Source organism: Pan troglodytes, chromosome 10 (genome assembly GCF_028858775.2).
Source record: "Pan troglodytes isolate AG18354 chromosome 10, NHGRI_mPanTro3-v2.0_pri, whole genome shotgun sequence".
NCBI lineage: Eukaryota > Metazoa > Chordata > Mammalia > Primates > Hominidae > Pan > Pan troglodytes.
The window spans coordinates 72,562,690-72,581,996 of NC_072408.2; the positions used below are offsets into that span (position 1 = coordinate 72,562,690).

General features: G+C 37.4%; 1 protein-coding gene across 6 annotated transcripts in view; it reads right to left on the reverse strand.

The window, feature by feature from the left end:
- The window catches only part of LOC134807485 (uncharacterized), a 494,061-nt gene that overhangs the window by 205,408 nt on the left and 269,346 nt on the right, over window positions 1–19,307 (reverse strand). For all 6 annotated transcript variants that reach the window (XR_010148067.1, XR_010148068.1, XM_063785873.1 and 3 more), the window contains 3 exons: window positions 16,411–16,513; window positions 14,782–15,040; window positions 13,416–13,508 (listed from right to left, as the gene is read on the reverse strand). Coding sequence is in view for 4 of the 6 variants with exons in the window: in XM_063785873.1 (XP_063641943.1) it covers window positions 15,015–15,040; window positions 16,411–16,513 (129 nt within the window). In the remaining 2 variants the exon portion in view is untranslated. The remainder of the gene's footprint in view (window positions 1–13,415; window positions 13,509–14,781; window positions 15,041–16,410; window positions 16,514–19,307) is intronic.

A 19,307-nucleotide genomic window follows, 5' to 3' on the forward strand; every position in this document is an offset into this window, starting at 1 on the left:
CACGGAGCCAGAATGGTTACTATAACAGGTATTTGGTGGACAACTTTGCACTCACATTCAAAATATAGTTCTTTTATTTACCATATTTTCCTTTTTCTATACAAGAATCCAGATGCCCCAAAAGTTGCCCAAACATAGGTCTTTCTGGCTGTCTTCTAGGTAGACCCTGATGCATTTACATGCCCACAACGCTTCTTACCAGGCCCCCATAATATATGGTTATATCAACCTGGATATCTTGGTCCACCTGACTCAAAGTATTTTATTTCTCAAAACCTTAGTGCATGATACATTTTTTTTTTTTTTTTTGAGATGGAGTCTTGCCTTGTTGCCAGGCTGGAGTGCAGTGGCCCGATCTCGGCTCATTGCAACCTCCACCTCCTGGGTTCAAGCAATTCTTCTGCCCCAGCCTCCTGAGTAGCTGGGACTACAGGCACACGCCACCATGCCCAGCTAATTTTTGTATTTTTAGTAGAGATGGGGTTCCACCATGTTGGCCAGGATGGTCTTCATGTCTTGATCTCATGATCCGCCCACCTCAGCCGCCCACATGATACATATTTTAAAAAGTACTAATACCTACCAAAATTATCTAGGTATTAAGAGGGGGCATGAAAAATGAGTCTAAAGATGTTCTTTTATTGCCATGATTCTTCAAAACAGGCAGGCAGTGCTGGCCCAAATGATACCATTGTGAGATTTAAGGTAAACTGCAGCTTCCTCAAGACTCTTTACTGTTATCTGCCTCAAAATTGTTGCCAATCAATACATAAAATCTATCATACTATAAATGTGAATAATGTCCCCCAGAGGTAATATGCAACTTGCACAACTGTACATAGCTGCCCTGGGGAAGGAATTCTAAAAAGAAAAAACTGCTTCTAATTTTGCTTCTCTGGGGGTTTATCCTAATTCAATCAGGTACCAGAAAGGAGCGACTTTTATTACACAGTATGTATGAGAAATTGATTATATATATATAGTGTGTGTGTGTGTATATATATATATTCATCAGGAAGAAATCATACTTCTGAATTTTTTGATTTGGCACTTATGACATAAAAGGACTAGGGTATATTTAAAGCAGTTCTTTGCAAGCCAGTAATAACCCAGAAAAATCTACCCTTATACTCCACATTGTCTGAATTGAAACTTGTTTGACAGCAGAACTGACCAAACCAAGGAGGGTTTGAAGTGCAGAAAATAAATGTGCAGGGGAAGGAAAATTAAGCTTGGAAGCCTCCAGGAGCAAAAATCTGAAAAACTCAAGCGTGGCAAATATGATCAAGGGATTGCAATGGGAAGGCCAGGCAGGCTATGAGTGTCACAGCAAATGCAGAAAGGATCATCTCAGAGACTTCTGGAATTAGGCAGAAGGCAGACAGGCAGAAGGTAAAGAGCTTTGACACTATACATACATCGTTCAAATCCTGTATCTGCCTCTTACTCCCTGAGTCACTTAGAGAAAATAACTTAATTTCTCTGATTTCAGATTCTCCTCTAAAAAAATAGAAATAAAAGTATCTAACCTTCAGGGATACTCAAACTAGGCAAGCAGCAAATTCCCTGTACCTTTCTGCTTTGCTATGTGAAGTATAACAAATAATTAAACAGATCCAATGTGTGTGTTTATATATCTGATGTTCATAATTTATAAAGAAAGTGACATTATTTAAAATAAATGCTTGTCACTAAACCAACTTCATACTTCCCGTGCCTATTCTTGCTTCTTAGAAAAAATTCACTTGACACTAGCTATTTTTTAAGTACATGGATTAGAGTATTTGACAAAATGTAAGGATATCCACAATAGAAATATTTCCCAGTAATTTATTAATTATATTTAAAACTGAATTACATCCATTTAGTGCTTTTCCTGTCATAGCAGGCCAGTGTGCATCGGCAAATTTACTGACATAAAGTCACTGTGATCTTACATAAAGAAACAAGGATGTCAAAAATATCCTACAGTTGCAAATGATAAAATAGGCAATGTCTGGAAATGAGAATGCTATTACCAAAAGTGCCTCATCAGTTACCAGAGGAAGCTGGCAGTATGCAGAATGCAATGACTTCACTGTGATTGACTATGACACATAAAAGCTGTCAGAACCAGCACCTACCCAGGGATTAACCCTTTATTTTTCCAGCAAATTACTGATGGCACCTCTAAGCAGAATGAAGCTTTGCCTTGCATTGATCTGGCTGGATAATCCAGAAGATCTTAGCTGGGACAAGTCTGGAGGAAAAGTAGAAACGAAGTGTTTTATCAAACCCATTTCACATTATCTCTGGGTAATTGGCACAGAGAATGTGCAAAATGGTTTGCCAAATCTGTCTGAGATCGAGACTTTACCCAAATGACAGACTCCTATTACTCTGAGCTAAACAATAATGTTCCTAAATGTACAGATGTTTAGAAGGATATAATTAAAAATCTGCAAAAAAATTTTCAAACCCCAGTACATTAGAGACATTTTGCTGGGATTTGTATAGGATTTAAAGAAAAATATTTAGTGCCCTGCCTTCAGAAACAAATTTTATACAAGCAAACCAACACTTAAATGTATAATCAAGGAAAGAGAATCATCAGTCAGTTTAGGGTAAGCTATGCTGCCTACACTTTTCAGCTGACTTTTTATAAAAGGCCCTAAGAAAGTGCTTTCCAGACCAGCTAGAGAGAAAAGAGGGTGTGTCAGTCAGCTCTCGCTTTAAAATACATTAAATCCAAGTGGCTTAAAACAACGACCATTCATTATTTCTCATAAGTCTATGTGTTGACCAGGTGCCTGGATCATTTATTTTATTTTTGTCTTTGCTTATAAGTCTGAATTTGAAGCAGGATATTTCCCTGACCCCTTGGAGTGACTCCTGACAGGGGTGCCTCATTTACCCAGCTGCAGCTTTCAACTCCTCCGAGGAGGGAGAGTGTGAGCAAATGAGGCAGGAACTGGAGTGTGTGAATACCGGAACCAGCTGGCTGTTTTGGAGCTGGCGGGAGTGAACGCTCTACTCACTCAAACCTGCTAGGCTCCGTCCCTCGTGGGAGGGAGCGTGCAGGTGAGCGGGTGCAGGAGCTGGGGCCAGTGCTTTCGGGCGCCGGCAGGAGCAAACTCTGTGTGGGCCCAGTGGCAGCATCTGGGGGTGCCCACAACCCCTGAAACCCCAGAGGGTGTGTTACAGGGCTCTTTTAGTGTTAACATATTTTAAGTGTTAACAGCTCAGTAGGCCCTTTTGTATCCGCATTTGTAGCTCCCGAGCTCTTGTCTGGCGTCTAGGAAAAATTAAGTCACACGAAAAATTGAAGGATGGTAAATGTGGGAGATTTTCTTGCCGATGAAAGTGGCTGTCAGCGAGAAGGGGAGTTGAAAAAGGGATGGGGCGGGAAAGTAGTCTTCCCCTGAAGTCTGGTCATCTCCGGCCAGATTCTTCTCCAAAGTTACACCATCAAGCTGTCCCTCCAAAGTCAAGTCACTTCTCTTCAACGTCCAGCTGCTTCTCTCTGCTGGCTTAGTCTGGGGTCTTTATAGGCACAGAATGGGGGCAGGGTGGGCCATGGGTGCTTTAGAAAAAGGCAACATTTGAGCCGGTAAACAGGGATGTAAGTTCTCACTTTGAGCTGTGGTCTCAGGCTTTTCGGCTTGAGGGCAGGGACCTGGGGACCCACCCCTGTGTGCCTAGAATTTGCCAGGGACCCACCCCTGTGTGCCTAGAATTTCTCTGCTTCCTGACACTATCAAATTGACAGGTCAGCTAAGGACTGATTGGTCTAGGCTAACTCAGTGAACTGGCTGGAATGGCTCAATTCTGTCTCAGGTGGTCTCTCCTCACTCGGCAGGCTATCCTACAGAGAAGGGGTACCATACAGAAAGATGTGTGCAAGGCCTCTTGAAACTTGGGCTTGATACCGGCATAGGGATACATCCACTGTATTCTATTACTAAAGCAAGTCACAAAGTCAGTCCAAATTTAAAGGGTGAGGAAGAGGCTCTGCCTCTTGATGGCAGCAGCTGCAAAGTCAACATTGTAAAATATGTGGAAACAGGGAAGGGGTAAGAACTGGAGTTCTTTTCACAATCTATCACAGTCTGCTCTCTGGCCACAGTTATTCGTATTCTTCCCATATGTTAAATATACTCACTCCCTCATGTCAATGAAACACCTGCTCACTGAGTTGTCTATTAACTTATACTAAGATCACTTTTTAAGCTTACATTCCAAGAAGCATAATAACATCTGGCCCAACAAATAAGTTGGTTTAGGAAGAACTCTGCATGCATACGGAGCTAACTATTCATAGCCCCTAAGTTTGATCTGTCAGTGAATAATATTTGCCAAGGAAAAAATAAAGGACGAAAAAGCAACACAACCATGGCCAGCAGTCATAGTCCTGTGTTTTTGTTTTTGTTTTTAAATATATACGTTTTGGAAGATGATAGAGAATCTATATACGTATACATTCCCAGTCCATCCAGTCCATGGAGGAATCAACAAGCTTCCAGGTAACATTTTGGGAGTGGCTAGGGAACTAAACTATAAATGATCTTTGCTGATCTGTCCTTTCATGTCACTGAAACACTTGGCAAATAATAAAATTATTTTACAATAGTAATTTAACACAAATTGGAAGATTGTGTTTCAGTCACAGAAGTATAAATGTGGCTAGCTTAAGCAAGTTTAATTTTCTGCCCAAGCATTTGGCCACCCAGAGACATGTAATGAAAAGCAATTGAACTTGCTTCTGTAAAACTATTTACTCCCTTCAGTTGCAGGGTTTATGGACCCATTGTTCAATAGTTCTCTCTTGGATTTCAACACATTCTTGATTGGTTGCTAAGTAAAAATATAAAGAATGCCAAAAAGTATACTAGATATTTGGACAGATTAGTTGATAAAGTACCATAATTATGTAATCAACAATTAAAAGACCAACTTGAACATTTAAAAGGCCAAGAGCCCAAGTTTTTGTTTGTGCTTATCATTCCAGTACGTGCTTGGAAAAATGCACACCAACAAATGCGGGCAGCCAATTTAAATCTTTCAAATTGTGCCACCACTGTATTTTCCCTGTCTAGAATGCACTAAAATGTAATCCATTCTAATGCAATTTAATAAAATATATATCATAGAGGAGAGCTACTACTTATTCCAGGTTTATACGCAAATTTATGGCTGTTGAAAATGAACTTTCAGAAACATTACTGAGAAGGTAGTGAGAGGAGCTACTACATAAGACAAAGTTGTTGGACTCAAAGTTTAGCTATATTAATTCCAAGTCCTAGGAAGTCTCTGGGAAGTAGAATCAACAATCAACAAAACTTTTGTCACACAATATAACAGCTGTGGAAGATTGGCATAGTAATAATCCTTAATGAATGATACCTCCTTCATCTAGACCCTTGTATCATTCCCTCCCACACTGCTTCTGAGCTTGGCCATGGGTCTTGCTTTGGCCGATGGAACATTGGCCAAATGACATAACCAAAGACTTGAAAAGTGCCTGTGCACTAGGGCTTGTTCCCTGGTAATGCAGGCATCACGTGAAAATGCCTGAGTTAGCCTGCTAAAGACAGATGAGAAAAGCTCGGATGAGAAAAGAGGCAGCAACAATTGCTAGGCATGCAGTGAGGCCATTTAGACCATTCAGCTCCAGTTGAGCCGTCAGATGACTGTAGTCACATGAGTGACCCCAGCCAGAGTTACAAAAGAACGGCCCAGCTGTACTTAGCCAATGTGATTAATATATAGAATTGTGAACAAATATGATGGCTGTTGTTTATGTGACTATATTTGGTGTGGTTTGTAACACAGGAGAGAGAACTGATACAGCAGCAAAGTGTCACGTCCTCCCTTTGTTCTCTTAAGGTCTGATCATGCCTTTGCTCATATCCTGCCAGTTTCTTCAGCTTCCTAGACTGGCTCATCCATCCTCTGTCATGTCTGTCCTTAGTCTCTGAGCTGCTATCAATTCAATTCAATCCAATTCAACATGACTTTTTTGAGCACCCATTCTTTCTTCAGCCTTCTATTAAGTTACTGAAAATAATATCAGTTTCACATTCACTAAATGAGCTTCTATTCTGGGATAGCCCCTTTGTGCAAATATATGTTGGATAAAACAAGTATTACACAGTTAGGTTATTTGAAAAAGAGTTGATTTTTACGAGAGTTATAGCCTATCAAGGGAGCTTAATATGAAAGTGAGTGTTGGAGAATAGGATATGCAGTGAGTGCACAAATGCACAACTGTGGGTGGTGGGACTGAGAGAAGGATGGTTGGAAGGAAAATGAAGAATCTGCAAGAGAGCCATGGGAATCAATCAATAGCGACAAATGTCATGCCTTTGCTTTATGTCTCCAGAAGTCCTCCTTCCTGACCTCTCTTCTTTATACCTTCTTTTTCTTCAAAGCGCATCCTAAATATCATGCAGCTTTGGCATAAATAGAAAAGTGTGTAAAATATATTAATTTTTTAAAAAATGCTCACAACAAAAAGCACAGTAGTCCACTGGCATCTCCCCTACCGTAGTGTTTATATCCTCATTAGCCACAAAATCTGGTTGAAAGTGCAATAAAAATAAAGTGGTGGGTGAGGATGAGACACATGGCTGGACACGCTTTCAACAGCAGGCATCTGGCCAGCCATGTCAACAAATGTGGTCCACATGGCACAGAGTAGCGTGGTAGGAATGGGCCATGTAGTAAAGAGAGGAGAAAGAGCCAGTCCTCTCCCAATGTACAGGCTGCCCCCAAACAGATACCCTTCTACTTAGTCAGCACCACCACATTACTCAATTCCAGGCGGACTCACCTGGAACTTTGCCATGTGGCAGCTCTATTCTGCCTTAGGAATGAAAATTTAAACATGTTTCTTATATTTTATGCCTATCTCTTTGCTTGACTGGCCATGTCTATCTAGTAACTATGCAGAAAGATGCTGCTTCTAGGTAGAACCTAACTTTCATTGGGTCTTGGACCGCAGCACAATAATTTAGGATGAAAGAGGGCATTGCCATTTTGGAGATGGGGCAACAGAAACATGCCACCAAATTTTATTGAGCTTCTATATATCTAGGCAAGGAGAGCCACAATCACCAAAATCAATGCAGGACATGGTTAGATTGTCTCAGCACAGCAAATGAAGGACATTTTGTTTAGAAATTCTCAAGTGAAATGAAAAAAAAGTTACAATTCAAAACACAGTATCTTAATCACATTTATTTTCTCTTTTTTTCTTTTTCTTTCTTTTTTCTTTTTTTCTTTTTTTAATTTATCTTTTTTTTTTTTTGAGATAGGGTATCCCTCTATTGCCCAGGCTGGAGCACACTGGTAGGCTCACTGCAGCCTCAACCTCCTAGGCTCAAGCGACCCTCCCACCTCAGCCTCCTGAGTAGCTTTTGGCAGAAAAGTATGAAGATATTCCCAAGTAGTTCTTCCTTTATGCAAGAATAAACAAGAAGTAATTTTATTCAAGAAAATTTATGAATCGAATGATAAATCAAAATCTATAATGAACTCTACTACTATGCTCTGTCTAAAAGAAAACTAAACCCACATGTGTTTATGAACCAAAATTATGTCAAAAATCACTTTAATTTAAAAATGGTTTACCTTCCCTAATTTCATTTTTTATTTGCTATTCTTCACCTTTCTCTTTAACTCCATTGTTACAGTGAAGATTTTCTAGTAACACTTTGCATACATTTTGCCAGTTATAGTTAGGCAAACGATTTATGAAGTATTTTCTTATTTAATAGACACAGACCTGTTAGGACCTGTTAGATATTCAACACATTTTTCGGAGGAGGAAACTGAGATTTGGTCCATTTCATTGATTTGGCCACACCCATGGGGAAAACGGTGGGCATGGGTCCCTGTCCAGGCTAGATTCCTGCTCTTCCTTTTGCACCATGCCTCTGCCCTGGAAAAATCACCAGGTTTTTCCCCAGCCTGGTGATAGGACTGCTTCATGTAACAGAAGCAGACAATGTTTGCCCACAGGTATTGTCTTTAGAGGTTATCTTTTCATTTGCTCAAGTTCTATTTGTGTTGTTTCTACTATTTGTACTTACTGCAGTCTGTTCCTCCATCTTATAAATAAGTTGTATTTGAAATGCTCAGGTATGGAGACCTCTGTAAGAGAAAGATCTTTGTGGCTTATGTCAAACTTGACATGTAAACCATTGTGGAATGTCTTTTCACTTTAGTATTTTATGATTTTTCTGGAAATTGAATAAATCAGCAATTCCAGTGTCTAAAAGAAATATGTGAAGAGAATGTGCTTTTTATCATTATAACTGTATCCAAAATTCCCAGAATGGAAACTTGAAAAATACCTTAAAACATAGTTTGGGATTACATATTTGAATTACTTTTTTAAAATGTCCTATTTTAAAAGAAAGTAACATATTTAAAAGAAAAAATTCCTATAAAGTTCTCTTTATATTTAAAAATACATTTTTTCCATAAAACAAGTGGTTTTTATAGGTCATCACAGTATTAAATAAAAATAGTTGGGCAATAGTAAAAGTCTAAATTATCAAAGAATTTGGATTAAAAGATCAAAACAACCTTTCTACACTTAAAAAAGTTATTTTCCTTTAAGAAAGTTTTTGCTTACCTATTCATAATATGGAATTAAAGTATATATTTCTTATCCAACATACAAATATATGTGTTAGAATGATTAAGTGTGTTATATCTAATATAACTATTAAGTATCCTCCTTGTACTCTTTGTTATCCTTTAGAGATTTTAAATCCATAGTAATATTTAAATCACAAAATCAAGCTAAAGATGTAACATGAAGATATTTTCATATACAAACTTGATTTGGATTATGTCACTTAAGCCCTATTTAATACTAATATGTGACATTCTCATAGTACTTTATCACTTACAAAGTACTCATTTTTTTAAAAAAGCTTGTTTTTAATTTAAAATCAAAACAAATAATTCCAAATTATTATTTTTTCTTCTTAGTGAAAAAATGTACAAAGAAACATTTGAACTGTCTTCAGCAGAGGTGACAGCTAAATGAAGACAGCAGAGAAAAGAAATGAAAACGAAAACAGAGATCATAAAAGAAAGAAAGAATACTTTTAAAAGATGGAGAAATAAGGAAAGAGGTTTAATGTAAATGTGATACAGTCACGTTGATTTAACTCATACATAAGTACACCAGGCAAAAAAAATGGCCACATAAATGTGCTGGGTAAACTTTAAGAATCCAGAAAGGAGCCATTCATTGCTCTGTAACCTCAGCGGCAAGCTAAAATTATTTCCTAAATAACAGATTTCCAGTCTTGCTGAATTATTGTGTAACTGAGGGGCAATAACTTTTACCTAATCTCTCCCTTGGCTATCTGTAAAATGAACAACATGAACCAGATCCAGGTAATCTTAGATGCCATTTTCAGAAAATTCAATCTTGGAAACTTTTCTATGGAAAATCGAGCCACCCAACAATTCAGGTTTTGGGAGTTTTAATTAACAAAGTGGTTAACATCTAAAGAACAAGAGAAAATAGCATGTTAATTTAGAAGTTTAAAGAGCATATGCTATTTTCTTTTTCAGGCCCCATTATCATGAAGAGGTAAGTTAAGTTTGGCCAGATATTTTTGAGAACTGCTATTGCTAGAAAAGTTTAACTCAGATGTCACATAAAAGTTTCTCTTGTGAAATACTGAGATTTCCAAATAATGCTTACATTTTCTAACAAAGTCATAAGTCAATTTTAAAATTTGCTTGTCTCTTAACTGGAGCAAGGAGTGGAAAATGACAAATTCATATTGCTTCTTATATGCATTCATTCATACATGTGCTTAATAAGTATTTTACCTAATTCAGTTATGTAGATTTGGCCAATGGAGCTTGTTTCTTTTAGAATTTATCCAGTTTCAAATTTAATGCAACCTACCATTATGATTTCAGCAGCTGATGGTAATTTTGTCAGGCATTACAATTCTTATGTGAGAATTCTTATGAAAATAAACTAGATATAGATTTAGATAAGTTCAGGTTATGCTTATTGATATATAGGACTTGACAATCTAATCAATATTTTTTCTCTGTAAAGATTTCAACTTGTTTTATAGATCCATATTGATACATTGTAGTTTTTAAATAATGCTTCAAAAAGCTGAAGAAAGTGAAAAAAATTGTTTTGATCATATGTCTTTTAATATGAGATTTAAAAATTAGAGTTCTTTAACCTGGTAACAAGTTTGTAATTTAGGTGACTAAGTTTGAGCCATCCTTTAAAGAACTGGGTAAGTGTTAAAATTTTCAACCCCTAAGTCTAGTTCTAGTTCAAGAAGGTAAATTGGGCACACAATGTGACCAACTATATTCCCTGAGAATATATTGTCGTATAACCTAGAAGTTTTTTTTGAAAAATGAAACAATGGAGAAACACTATACCCAAGACTGTCCTGTCTTCAAATCTGCAGAGAAGGTGGATGCTGAGCTGTTGAAATCATAGACAGACCCTAGGTTCAGAATTGCAAAAATTCTATGGAGGGAAGGAGTTATAAATAAGGTGAAACATTGAGAATGAATTGAAGGCATCTTTATTGCATCAGGCAATTGGCATTTACTCCCAGGCCAAAAAAAAAAAAAAAAAGGTTATTGGGAGTGGGGAGGGCAGGGTGGGTAAGGGGTCCTGAAAATAAGTGGTAGAAAATGCCAGAAGAAAGCTGAGGATTCAAGTGAAGATATTCATTCTTGGAGTAGCTGTAGTTCTAGAATTTGGAGAGTCCTTAACTTGTCAATAAGAGCTTTTGCCCACTCATTCTAAAGTGAAGTCTTCTAAAGGACATGACTCACCCCATTCCACTAAAGGACATGACTCACCCCATTCCACTGTACTTCACATAGAATCACCAGTTATTAGAGGGACTTAATGGGAAAAATATCTTACATATAGAACAGTAGAGGAAACCCACACCATTCTATATATAGTATTTCTTCTTAAAATATAAGTGGGCAAAACAAGATATTTGAGAAGAATTAGTAGCATGGAAGAAAAAGACTAAGATGAACAGAGGTAATTCAGGGAATGGAAGAAAACATACAATACCTAGCAAATAGATGGAAGAGATGTTACATCCATGAAACAAGAATGGTTTGCAATAAAAAAGGTTTCATCAGAGACCACGGTAGAACTCTCAGAAATGAAAACTAACTGGAGAAATCTAAAATTTTAATTAGAAAATTAATACAGTTAAGAAAATATTACAGAATGTAGAACAAAGAAACAAACAGAAAACAAATTAGTGAAAAAAATTACACACACACACACACACGCACACACTTATCTATCTCTCTATATATATCTAGTTCAGTACTTGCAATATAGGCATCCTAGAGAGAAACAATGGACAAAGTAGAAGGAAAAATGATCAAGGAACTAATAAAGGAGATTTTCCCAGACTAAATGCAGTCATAAGTCTGCAGTTGGAGTTTGCTTACTAAGTGTCCAGCACATTAAATAATAAAAGGCTCACAACCTAAACAGATTTTTGAGAAATTTGAACATCCAAATGAAAAAAAATAGAAAATCCTAAATCTTTCAGAGACAATAAGTAACTACAAAGGAAGAAAAATATAAGCATTAGACTTTCAGCAGCAACATGGAGGCTAGAAGGCAATGAAGCAATGACTTTAAAATTCCAAAGGAAAATTATTTCCAACCTAGAATTCCATACCCAACTAAAATTTCAGTCAAGTATGAGGGGAAATTATAGACATTTACATATATGCATGGGCTTACAAAATTTAAACCCTTTCATCTTTCTCAGAAAGTTAGCTGAACATATACTTCTGTGTAGTAAAGAGGTAAGCTATAGATTCATCCCAGAATAGTAGACAAATCCTGAGGAATGGCAATACAGCATGTTGTAGAGTGAAACCCTGCCAAAGGAGAGTAGGAGGAGAAAGGATAAGCTTCATAAAATGAAAAGAGTAGCTCTCAGATAAAAACAATTAATAAGAGCATAGATAAACTTCAGGATTCAAACAAAGTAAATTATGGAGAAATGATCAATCAAAACTTCATGAAATGTCAGAATGTTTTTATCAGAAACTCTCAGACTAAATATTAAGCAAACAAAAATGTGGCTTAATGCAGGGGTCCCCAGGCCCCCTGCCCACACAGCGGTGGGCAAGCATTACTGCCTGATCTCTACCTCCTGTAAATCAGCAGTGGCATTACATTCTTATAGGAGCACAAACCCTGTTGTGAACTGGGCATGTGAGGGATCTAGGTTGCACGCTTCTTGTGAGAATCTAATGCCTGACGATCTGAGGTGGAATAGTTTCATTCCAAAATCATCCTCCTCACCACCCCACCCCCACCCTCATCTGTGGAAAAATTATCTTCCATGAAACTGGTCTCTGGTGCCAAAAAGGTTGGAGATGGCTGATCTAATTGATTACAAGAAAAGAAAATTCATTTCATCTTGATGCTAGAAATATTCTCCTACTGGCTTGGGACATTGGACCTGAGCTGGTCCAAGAGGGAATAATATTTACAAACTTACAGATAATATATATATAAGTATATATATTATACATTATATTAATATATATATAATTATTTTATGCATGTATATATTTAACTATTCATTTTTAAATTTTTAGGTGAACATAGAAAAGCTTGGAATAAGATTCTTGGCTATGATTACGGGATAAACTGTAAACGTTACCTACCCCGAGAATATAAAAATAAAAGTGCAGCAGACAGAATATGGGACGTGGCAGGTCGGGGCAAAATTACTCCCATCATTAAGTTTGGAGAGTGAGGAAATATTGTCAAAATTTAGTGAAACAAGAAATAGGAGTTGAAAGTTATAAATATAACAAACAAAAGAATATAAGTATATAATGATACATAATGAAAATGTGATTAACAAACATTGAGAACAGGATTGACAGAAGTCAGCATGCAGTGAGCTACATATGCACCTTTCACAGAAGGTGTTCAATAATGTGGCATAAGGTTGATGAATCTAGAAATTTTAAAAAGTAAAAAAAAAATATTATCTAGAGATATGAAGATAATCAACTTAAAAATGAAAATGGTTGACTTTGCCTTTGTGCAAGCAGCATGGGGAAAGCTGTGAGTGTTGTTTTGAATTGTATGTCCCCTGACAAATACTATATGCTATTTGTTAAAGAAACATTTGTTACTTTGATAAAACTATTCCTTTCAAAAATAAATAAATAATTTTAAATCATCAAGATCTTGCTTAGACATGAAAAAGAACAGTCGACACAATATAATTCTGGACTGCTTCATCTACTGGAGAAAATGATCATAGCTGCCATTTCCTGAGCACCTATTTTATGTGAGGCAGGATGCTGAGTACTTTCTATACTGCAGATCACAACAAGGTACAAATTAGAATGCTTACCTCAAAGATGTGGAAACTGAGCTTCAGGGAATTTAAATAACTGGTCTGAAGTCATAAAGTGGTTGAGTGGTAGATCCAAACCCATTCCAAAGCCTAAAAATATTTAAAAACCAAATGATAGAGGTCATATTAAGTGGTCCCTAAAAGTATATTTCAAGTCTGATATTCTCTGATTCCAAAGCAAAATAAGATAACATTCTACTCAATTTTTCCACGTTAACCTAAAAATCAATACAGAAACCCAATATAATGTGGGTAACTAGACAGTTTCATTTTCAGGGGTTGCGTATGAGGGCCAAAAGGTTTATTATCTAGCACAAGTGCCGGAATGTTCACTTGCAGGCCCTTCGTACATCTGGTGTGCCTGCGTCATATTACACATACTTTATTTGATTAATGTTTTCTTGAGGCTACAACATTTCTGCATGCAAAAATATTACACTGTTATAGGAAAACAGTAAATCAAACAAAAAAGGGGTCCCTTTATCAAAGCCTAGTTTATGTTTATTTTAAGAGTGTTCAAAAATCCACTCCATGCGGTTACGTTTTACGGCTCGTGAAAACAAGCTCCAAATTTACAGATATTTCATAACATTCCTATCAGTATATAAGAGCTTCTTTCACAGCTGGCACAGAGTGTCCTTTCTTCTGTCTCTTCTAAATCGGTAGGAAGCTCCTTAGATCTCCTTTTGCGAACATTTTCTCTCCTGGCAGTGGGGAATCACAAAGGGGACGCTATTGATCTGGCGCTGAAGGGAAAATTTCCACACGATGAGATAGCTAACATAAGTACAAGTTCAGGCAGGAAACCAATGATTTTATTAATTATTGCTGGTCATGTCATTATAAAAAATACTCAGGCTAGAAGGAAAAATACAGAATGTTAGTATGAGTGTGTGTGTGTGTGTATGAGAGAGAGGAGAGAGAGGAGAAAGAAGGGACGGGAGATGGGAATGAATGCCATCCTGTAGACACCCCACCAGCACTCACCAGAGGAAATCAAGTTGCCGCCAGTTTGGCTGGGGTTCAGCGCCATCTGCATAGTATTTAAAAGTGAGAGCCAAACTCTGAGCTATTTTATTGGAGTTAGTAAGGAAGCTCTCCAATCTATATCTGAAACTCAACCGTTCCAGCTTCTGAGCATCACTAAAAAGAGCTTATGGAGGTCAAGGAACTTAAAAACAGCACGAGGAGCCGCTTTGCAGTCCATATAAAACTAGGAATCAGGAGCCTGGGCATTTGCAGAGACCATTTGGTCTCTAATGAATGGTGGGAAAATCCTGAGATGGCTCTTGGGTAGAAGATTGTGAGATAGAGGACAATAATAGTACAGTATTAATAGGTAAACTAGACACAGAGTACTTACTCTGGGCCAGGCAGGGTTTTGAGGTTTTTACATTCATTAATTCATTCAATATCGATGGTAACTTCATGGAGTATTATTATTATTGTCTGTACTTTTGCTGAAGAATCTTCCAGGATGAGTTCCTACATTAGGAATTCTCTCCCTAATGTGATTTTTAATTTTTGTTCCCTCAGAATCTAAGACTGTACTTGTTTTTTGTTTCCAAGTGACTCAGAAGTATGCAAATTTGATTCTCAGTTTCTTTCAATATCCGTGAAGCCTTTTAAGAAAAACACAGATTTGAATGGATTAATAAGATTTATTGACAGATATAGTTAATAGTAATAATAGCTATTTATTGAATGCTTTCTAGTACCAAACTCTCCTTTCCATATAATAAATTAAATTAATCCTTATAACAAACCTATAAAGTAAATGCTGTTATGACACCCATTTATAAATGAGGAAACTAAGTTGCAAAGTATTAGGTAATCTACCCAAGAACACAAAGCAAGTAAGAGGCAGGAATTAACCCAAGGCAACTGACTCTAGGGTCTATTCTATTGTTCTGATATCTATTGCTACCCCCCAAAAACTTAGTGGCTAAATCCAACACTTTGTTATTATTTTTTTCTCAGTTCTGCAGAATAACTTGGCTCAGTGAGTGGCCTCACTGGGGTGTCTCAAGAAATTATAATCACATGGCAGCGAGGGCTGGAATCAAATGAAGACAAAACTGGGCTGGATGTCTAAAATGTCTTTTCACTCACAAGCCTGCACCTTATCAAGGACGGCTGGAACTGTTGGGAGTTGGTTAGCCCTCTCCCTCTCTCCCCATGTGGCCTCTCAGTGTAGGTAGCTTGGACTTCCTTACAGTATCATGGTCTCAGGTTAGTCAGATATCTTACATAGCCCGTGGTTTTCCCCATGTGAGCAATCCAAAAGACCCAAGACACTGTAGCAAAGTTTCTATTCACTTAGCTTTGGAGGGATGCAGCATCACTTCCATTGCATTCTATTAGTTGAAAACAAGTCACAGAATCAGCCCAGATTCAAGAAGAAGGGATTTCACAACAACAGTGTAAATACTGGGAAGCATGATTCACTGGGGGCTCATCTTTGCAGACCAGTACAATAGCTCTTAGCTACATTTATTTGCTGCTTATTCTGCAAACTGGAGAACTGGAGTTTTGGTTTTAGTTTGAACCAGGCAAAACAATGCTACTGAAAATAAGTATGTAGGAAATCCTTTCCAAAATAATAATCTTTTTCCACTAGAAAAATCTGCAGAGGTGGCACTGAGTTGGCCTCAAGTCGGCCTCAAGATGATAACAACGAGAGGAATTATAAAAATGTCTGGAAAGACTCTAAGCCTCATTAGGTAAGATAAAAATTAGCATTTTTTCTAACTCCTTCACTCTTTGGAGCAAAGTTTAAAGTCTCCCTAGAATGCAGGCATTTTCCTATTGAGTTCTTGTCCTGGCTCTGCTGCTAATTAGCCTTGACCAAGTCACTCAACTTCCCAGCAACAGTTTCCTCTTCCTTTAAAAGCCAATTATAAGTATTTTCCATCATGGAATTGATGGGAGGATCAAATGAGATTATGTACATAAAAGTGATTTGAAAAGTAAAAAGCAAAGAACTTCTTACTATTGGATCTTGCTATTAGCAGATTATTGGTTTGAAGGATGTATCCTCTCTTAGGCAGTAAACTCTGGGTATCAGGGACTCTCCTGTGCAAGGTCCTCATTGCCTAGAACAGAGAAGAGCCCATAGTTAAGGAGAGCGTATACTTTATCATCCAAGTAGGAATACTTTTAAGGGTGAAGAGGACATTTTTAATAATTGTGCTATAGAACAGAAGGTATAAAACAGATGTATGGAATCCTATCCTAGTAGATACTCAATAAACATTTGTTGAATATAAATATTATTTGTATTACTTATTTTTATTTTTGTATCTTCCTCATTGTAAATTTGTCATTCTCTCTTATCTCATCCTTCCTTCACTCTCATCCAAGTTTACCTTTATTTCCAAAGTCAGAAGTCAAAGTTGATCCCATATCTACTAGCAAGGTGGCCCTTTCATTAATAGATTTTCACTACTCTAAATGTCAACCTACCTTCCAGAAATTAGAGTGACATTTTATTAACGCCATATGTAATTTTTTTTAGCACCTATGACATGGCAAGCTCTGTCATAGCTGGCAGTGGGGGAAGCAATGGCCAAGACAAGCAAGATTCCTGCCTTCGGAGAACCTACGTTCATGTGAAGGAAGACAGACGATATACATATAAAGATAATGATCTCAGATTCTCCGTGTTGTAAAAGGTAGTAAAACAGGAAGATTTGGTAGTCAGTGATGCAGGTTTTAGAAAAGGCAATCTAGAGAAAGGAGGCATTTCAGCTGACATCTGAATGAGTGAAAGATCTAGGTATTTGAAGGGCAGAGGAAAGTGTTCAAAACAGAGAAAGCAGAAAATACACAGGCCTAAGGGTGGATGAGCTGGACAGTGCACTGAGGAAAGGAGAGCTCATGTGGCCAGAACCTAGGACACCAAGGGGAGAGGTACAATCGTGATTGGAGAGCACTGGCTTTGAATTCACACAGACCTCTCTTAGGCCTCCTTATTCCTATGGTATTACCAATTACACTCTCCAAGCCTACTTTTTAGAATTAATGTGAGGATTAAACAAAATGAAGCCTCCTACACAGTGTAGATGTCATACAAATGAAGAATGCCAAAGAGTTTCAAAATTATCTTAAGTTTCTCAAATGAATGCTCCTAAACTAATTCATAAAGGGCTGTATTCGTAACACACTAATCCAAGGACTAGGTGTAAAAAATAAAACTAATATCATCTATAAGGAATTGGGGGTTATATTTTTACATTTTTCTTGATGGTTACTGAAAACTTATGTATGTGGTCGATCTGAATACAGATTAGCAGAATACAAATTCGAATAAGCTAGCAATCATTTGTGGGAAACTCCTCTTGCACCCTAGGCCTGGTGCCCTTTTCCCGTTTCCTAATCCCCTTGTCTCAGTGTTCCTTACACATACTATTAATTTTCCCAGTAATATAACCAGAGCTCAGGCATTAGGTTCCCCATCTTCTTTTTAACCCTCACCACACCCTACTCCGTCTCTTTCATATAATAAAATACTGCTGTTTCTAAAGAAACCTCAAGCTAGTCAGTCCATACTGAAAGGGATTAAGCTTTCTAGTTAGAACTTGGCCTTTTTGTCTTGTCCTGCACTGCACCTGTTGTGCAGGTGCCATTCCAGCCGCTCTCCACTGAAATGGACAGTGTATGAAGTTCTTTGTGCAACTCTGCAGGTGCATTAATTATAGACTACCTGGATGCATCTAGAACACTTGGCAGTAGCAAGACTGCAGTTAATATTCTGTTAAACAATGTTTCCAATGGTGTATATTGTGGAGAATTATAAGAGACAGTCAGATAATGGCTTACTGTAATCCAGGAGCCATCTGATCACCTCAATTGCATCCCTACTCAATTTTTGTTGCAAAATAAATCTTTTTCTTTGATAATGAGTCTTCAAAATTGATAATAGGTATCTGCATTGGAATAAGGTATGAGAGAGTAATATTTACTGCCACAAAAATAATTTCTAGTCAGGGAAATTCATTAGCATTACTGAAATGTTGGCTCTTGTATGTGAATGAATGTGCCCTAGTTCTTCTTTGAAGCCAGGAATCCCAAAGGCATTTTCTTACTTTGATTTGAAATGTGGAAAAACTCAGTACTGCCAAAGATTGCATTTTTTAAAAAAGGTGAATCTGAGTGGATTTTCCACCAAGTGCATAAGAAACCAAAGCAATTTGAATAACCTGTATTGAAAATTTAAAAGCTCTCATGTGGAAGAGTCAGCATGTAGACCTCTCATTTGAAAAAGAAGAAAGGTAATTAAATCATCCTTTTTTAGTTAGTCCAAAGAATACCCACTAAGATGAAACCAGTTTGCCAGCTCATTAGGTAAAGTACATAAAGGCAGCCAAAATCATCTTAGCTCCCTGGAAGCTCAGAGAGCTTCAGGGAATGGACCAACCAATATAGAAAGATTGGTCAGGTATGTGTCCTCTTACCCAGGGAGAACAGCATCTCCACCAGAGGAATGGCCTATTTCCCTAGTCTTTCAACTAGATAAGAAAATGTTTTTGAGAGCAATTCTTTGACTCAGGGAGGTAGGTGCAGGTGATGGCAGGGAGGGGCTGGAGGTTTTCTTATTAGAAGGAAAAGAAACTTGAGACATCACGCTGTTGAAACTCACTATTTTCAGAGAAGTCAAGTTTTCAGTTACTCATGTTCAATCATCTTGTAATAACACTGAAGAGATATCAAGAAAGTATTCCTAAAAGAAAGTTATTTAAGGCTAAGTTTGGGCAGCTCCTTCAGTTACATTGGGCCATTAGTGCCTAATGATAGAAGCTGTCTTGAATATAAAAAGGGATAAAGCAGAAAAAACAAGAAAGGAACTCTGAGAAAGAACCAGACATAAGTCAATACTTCAATTTCATA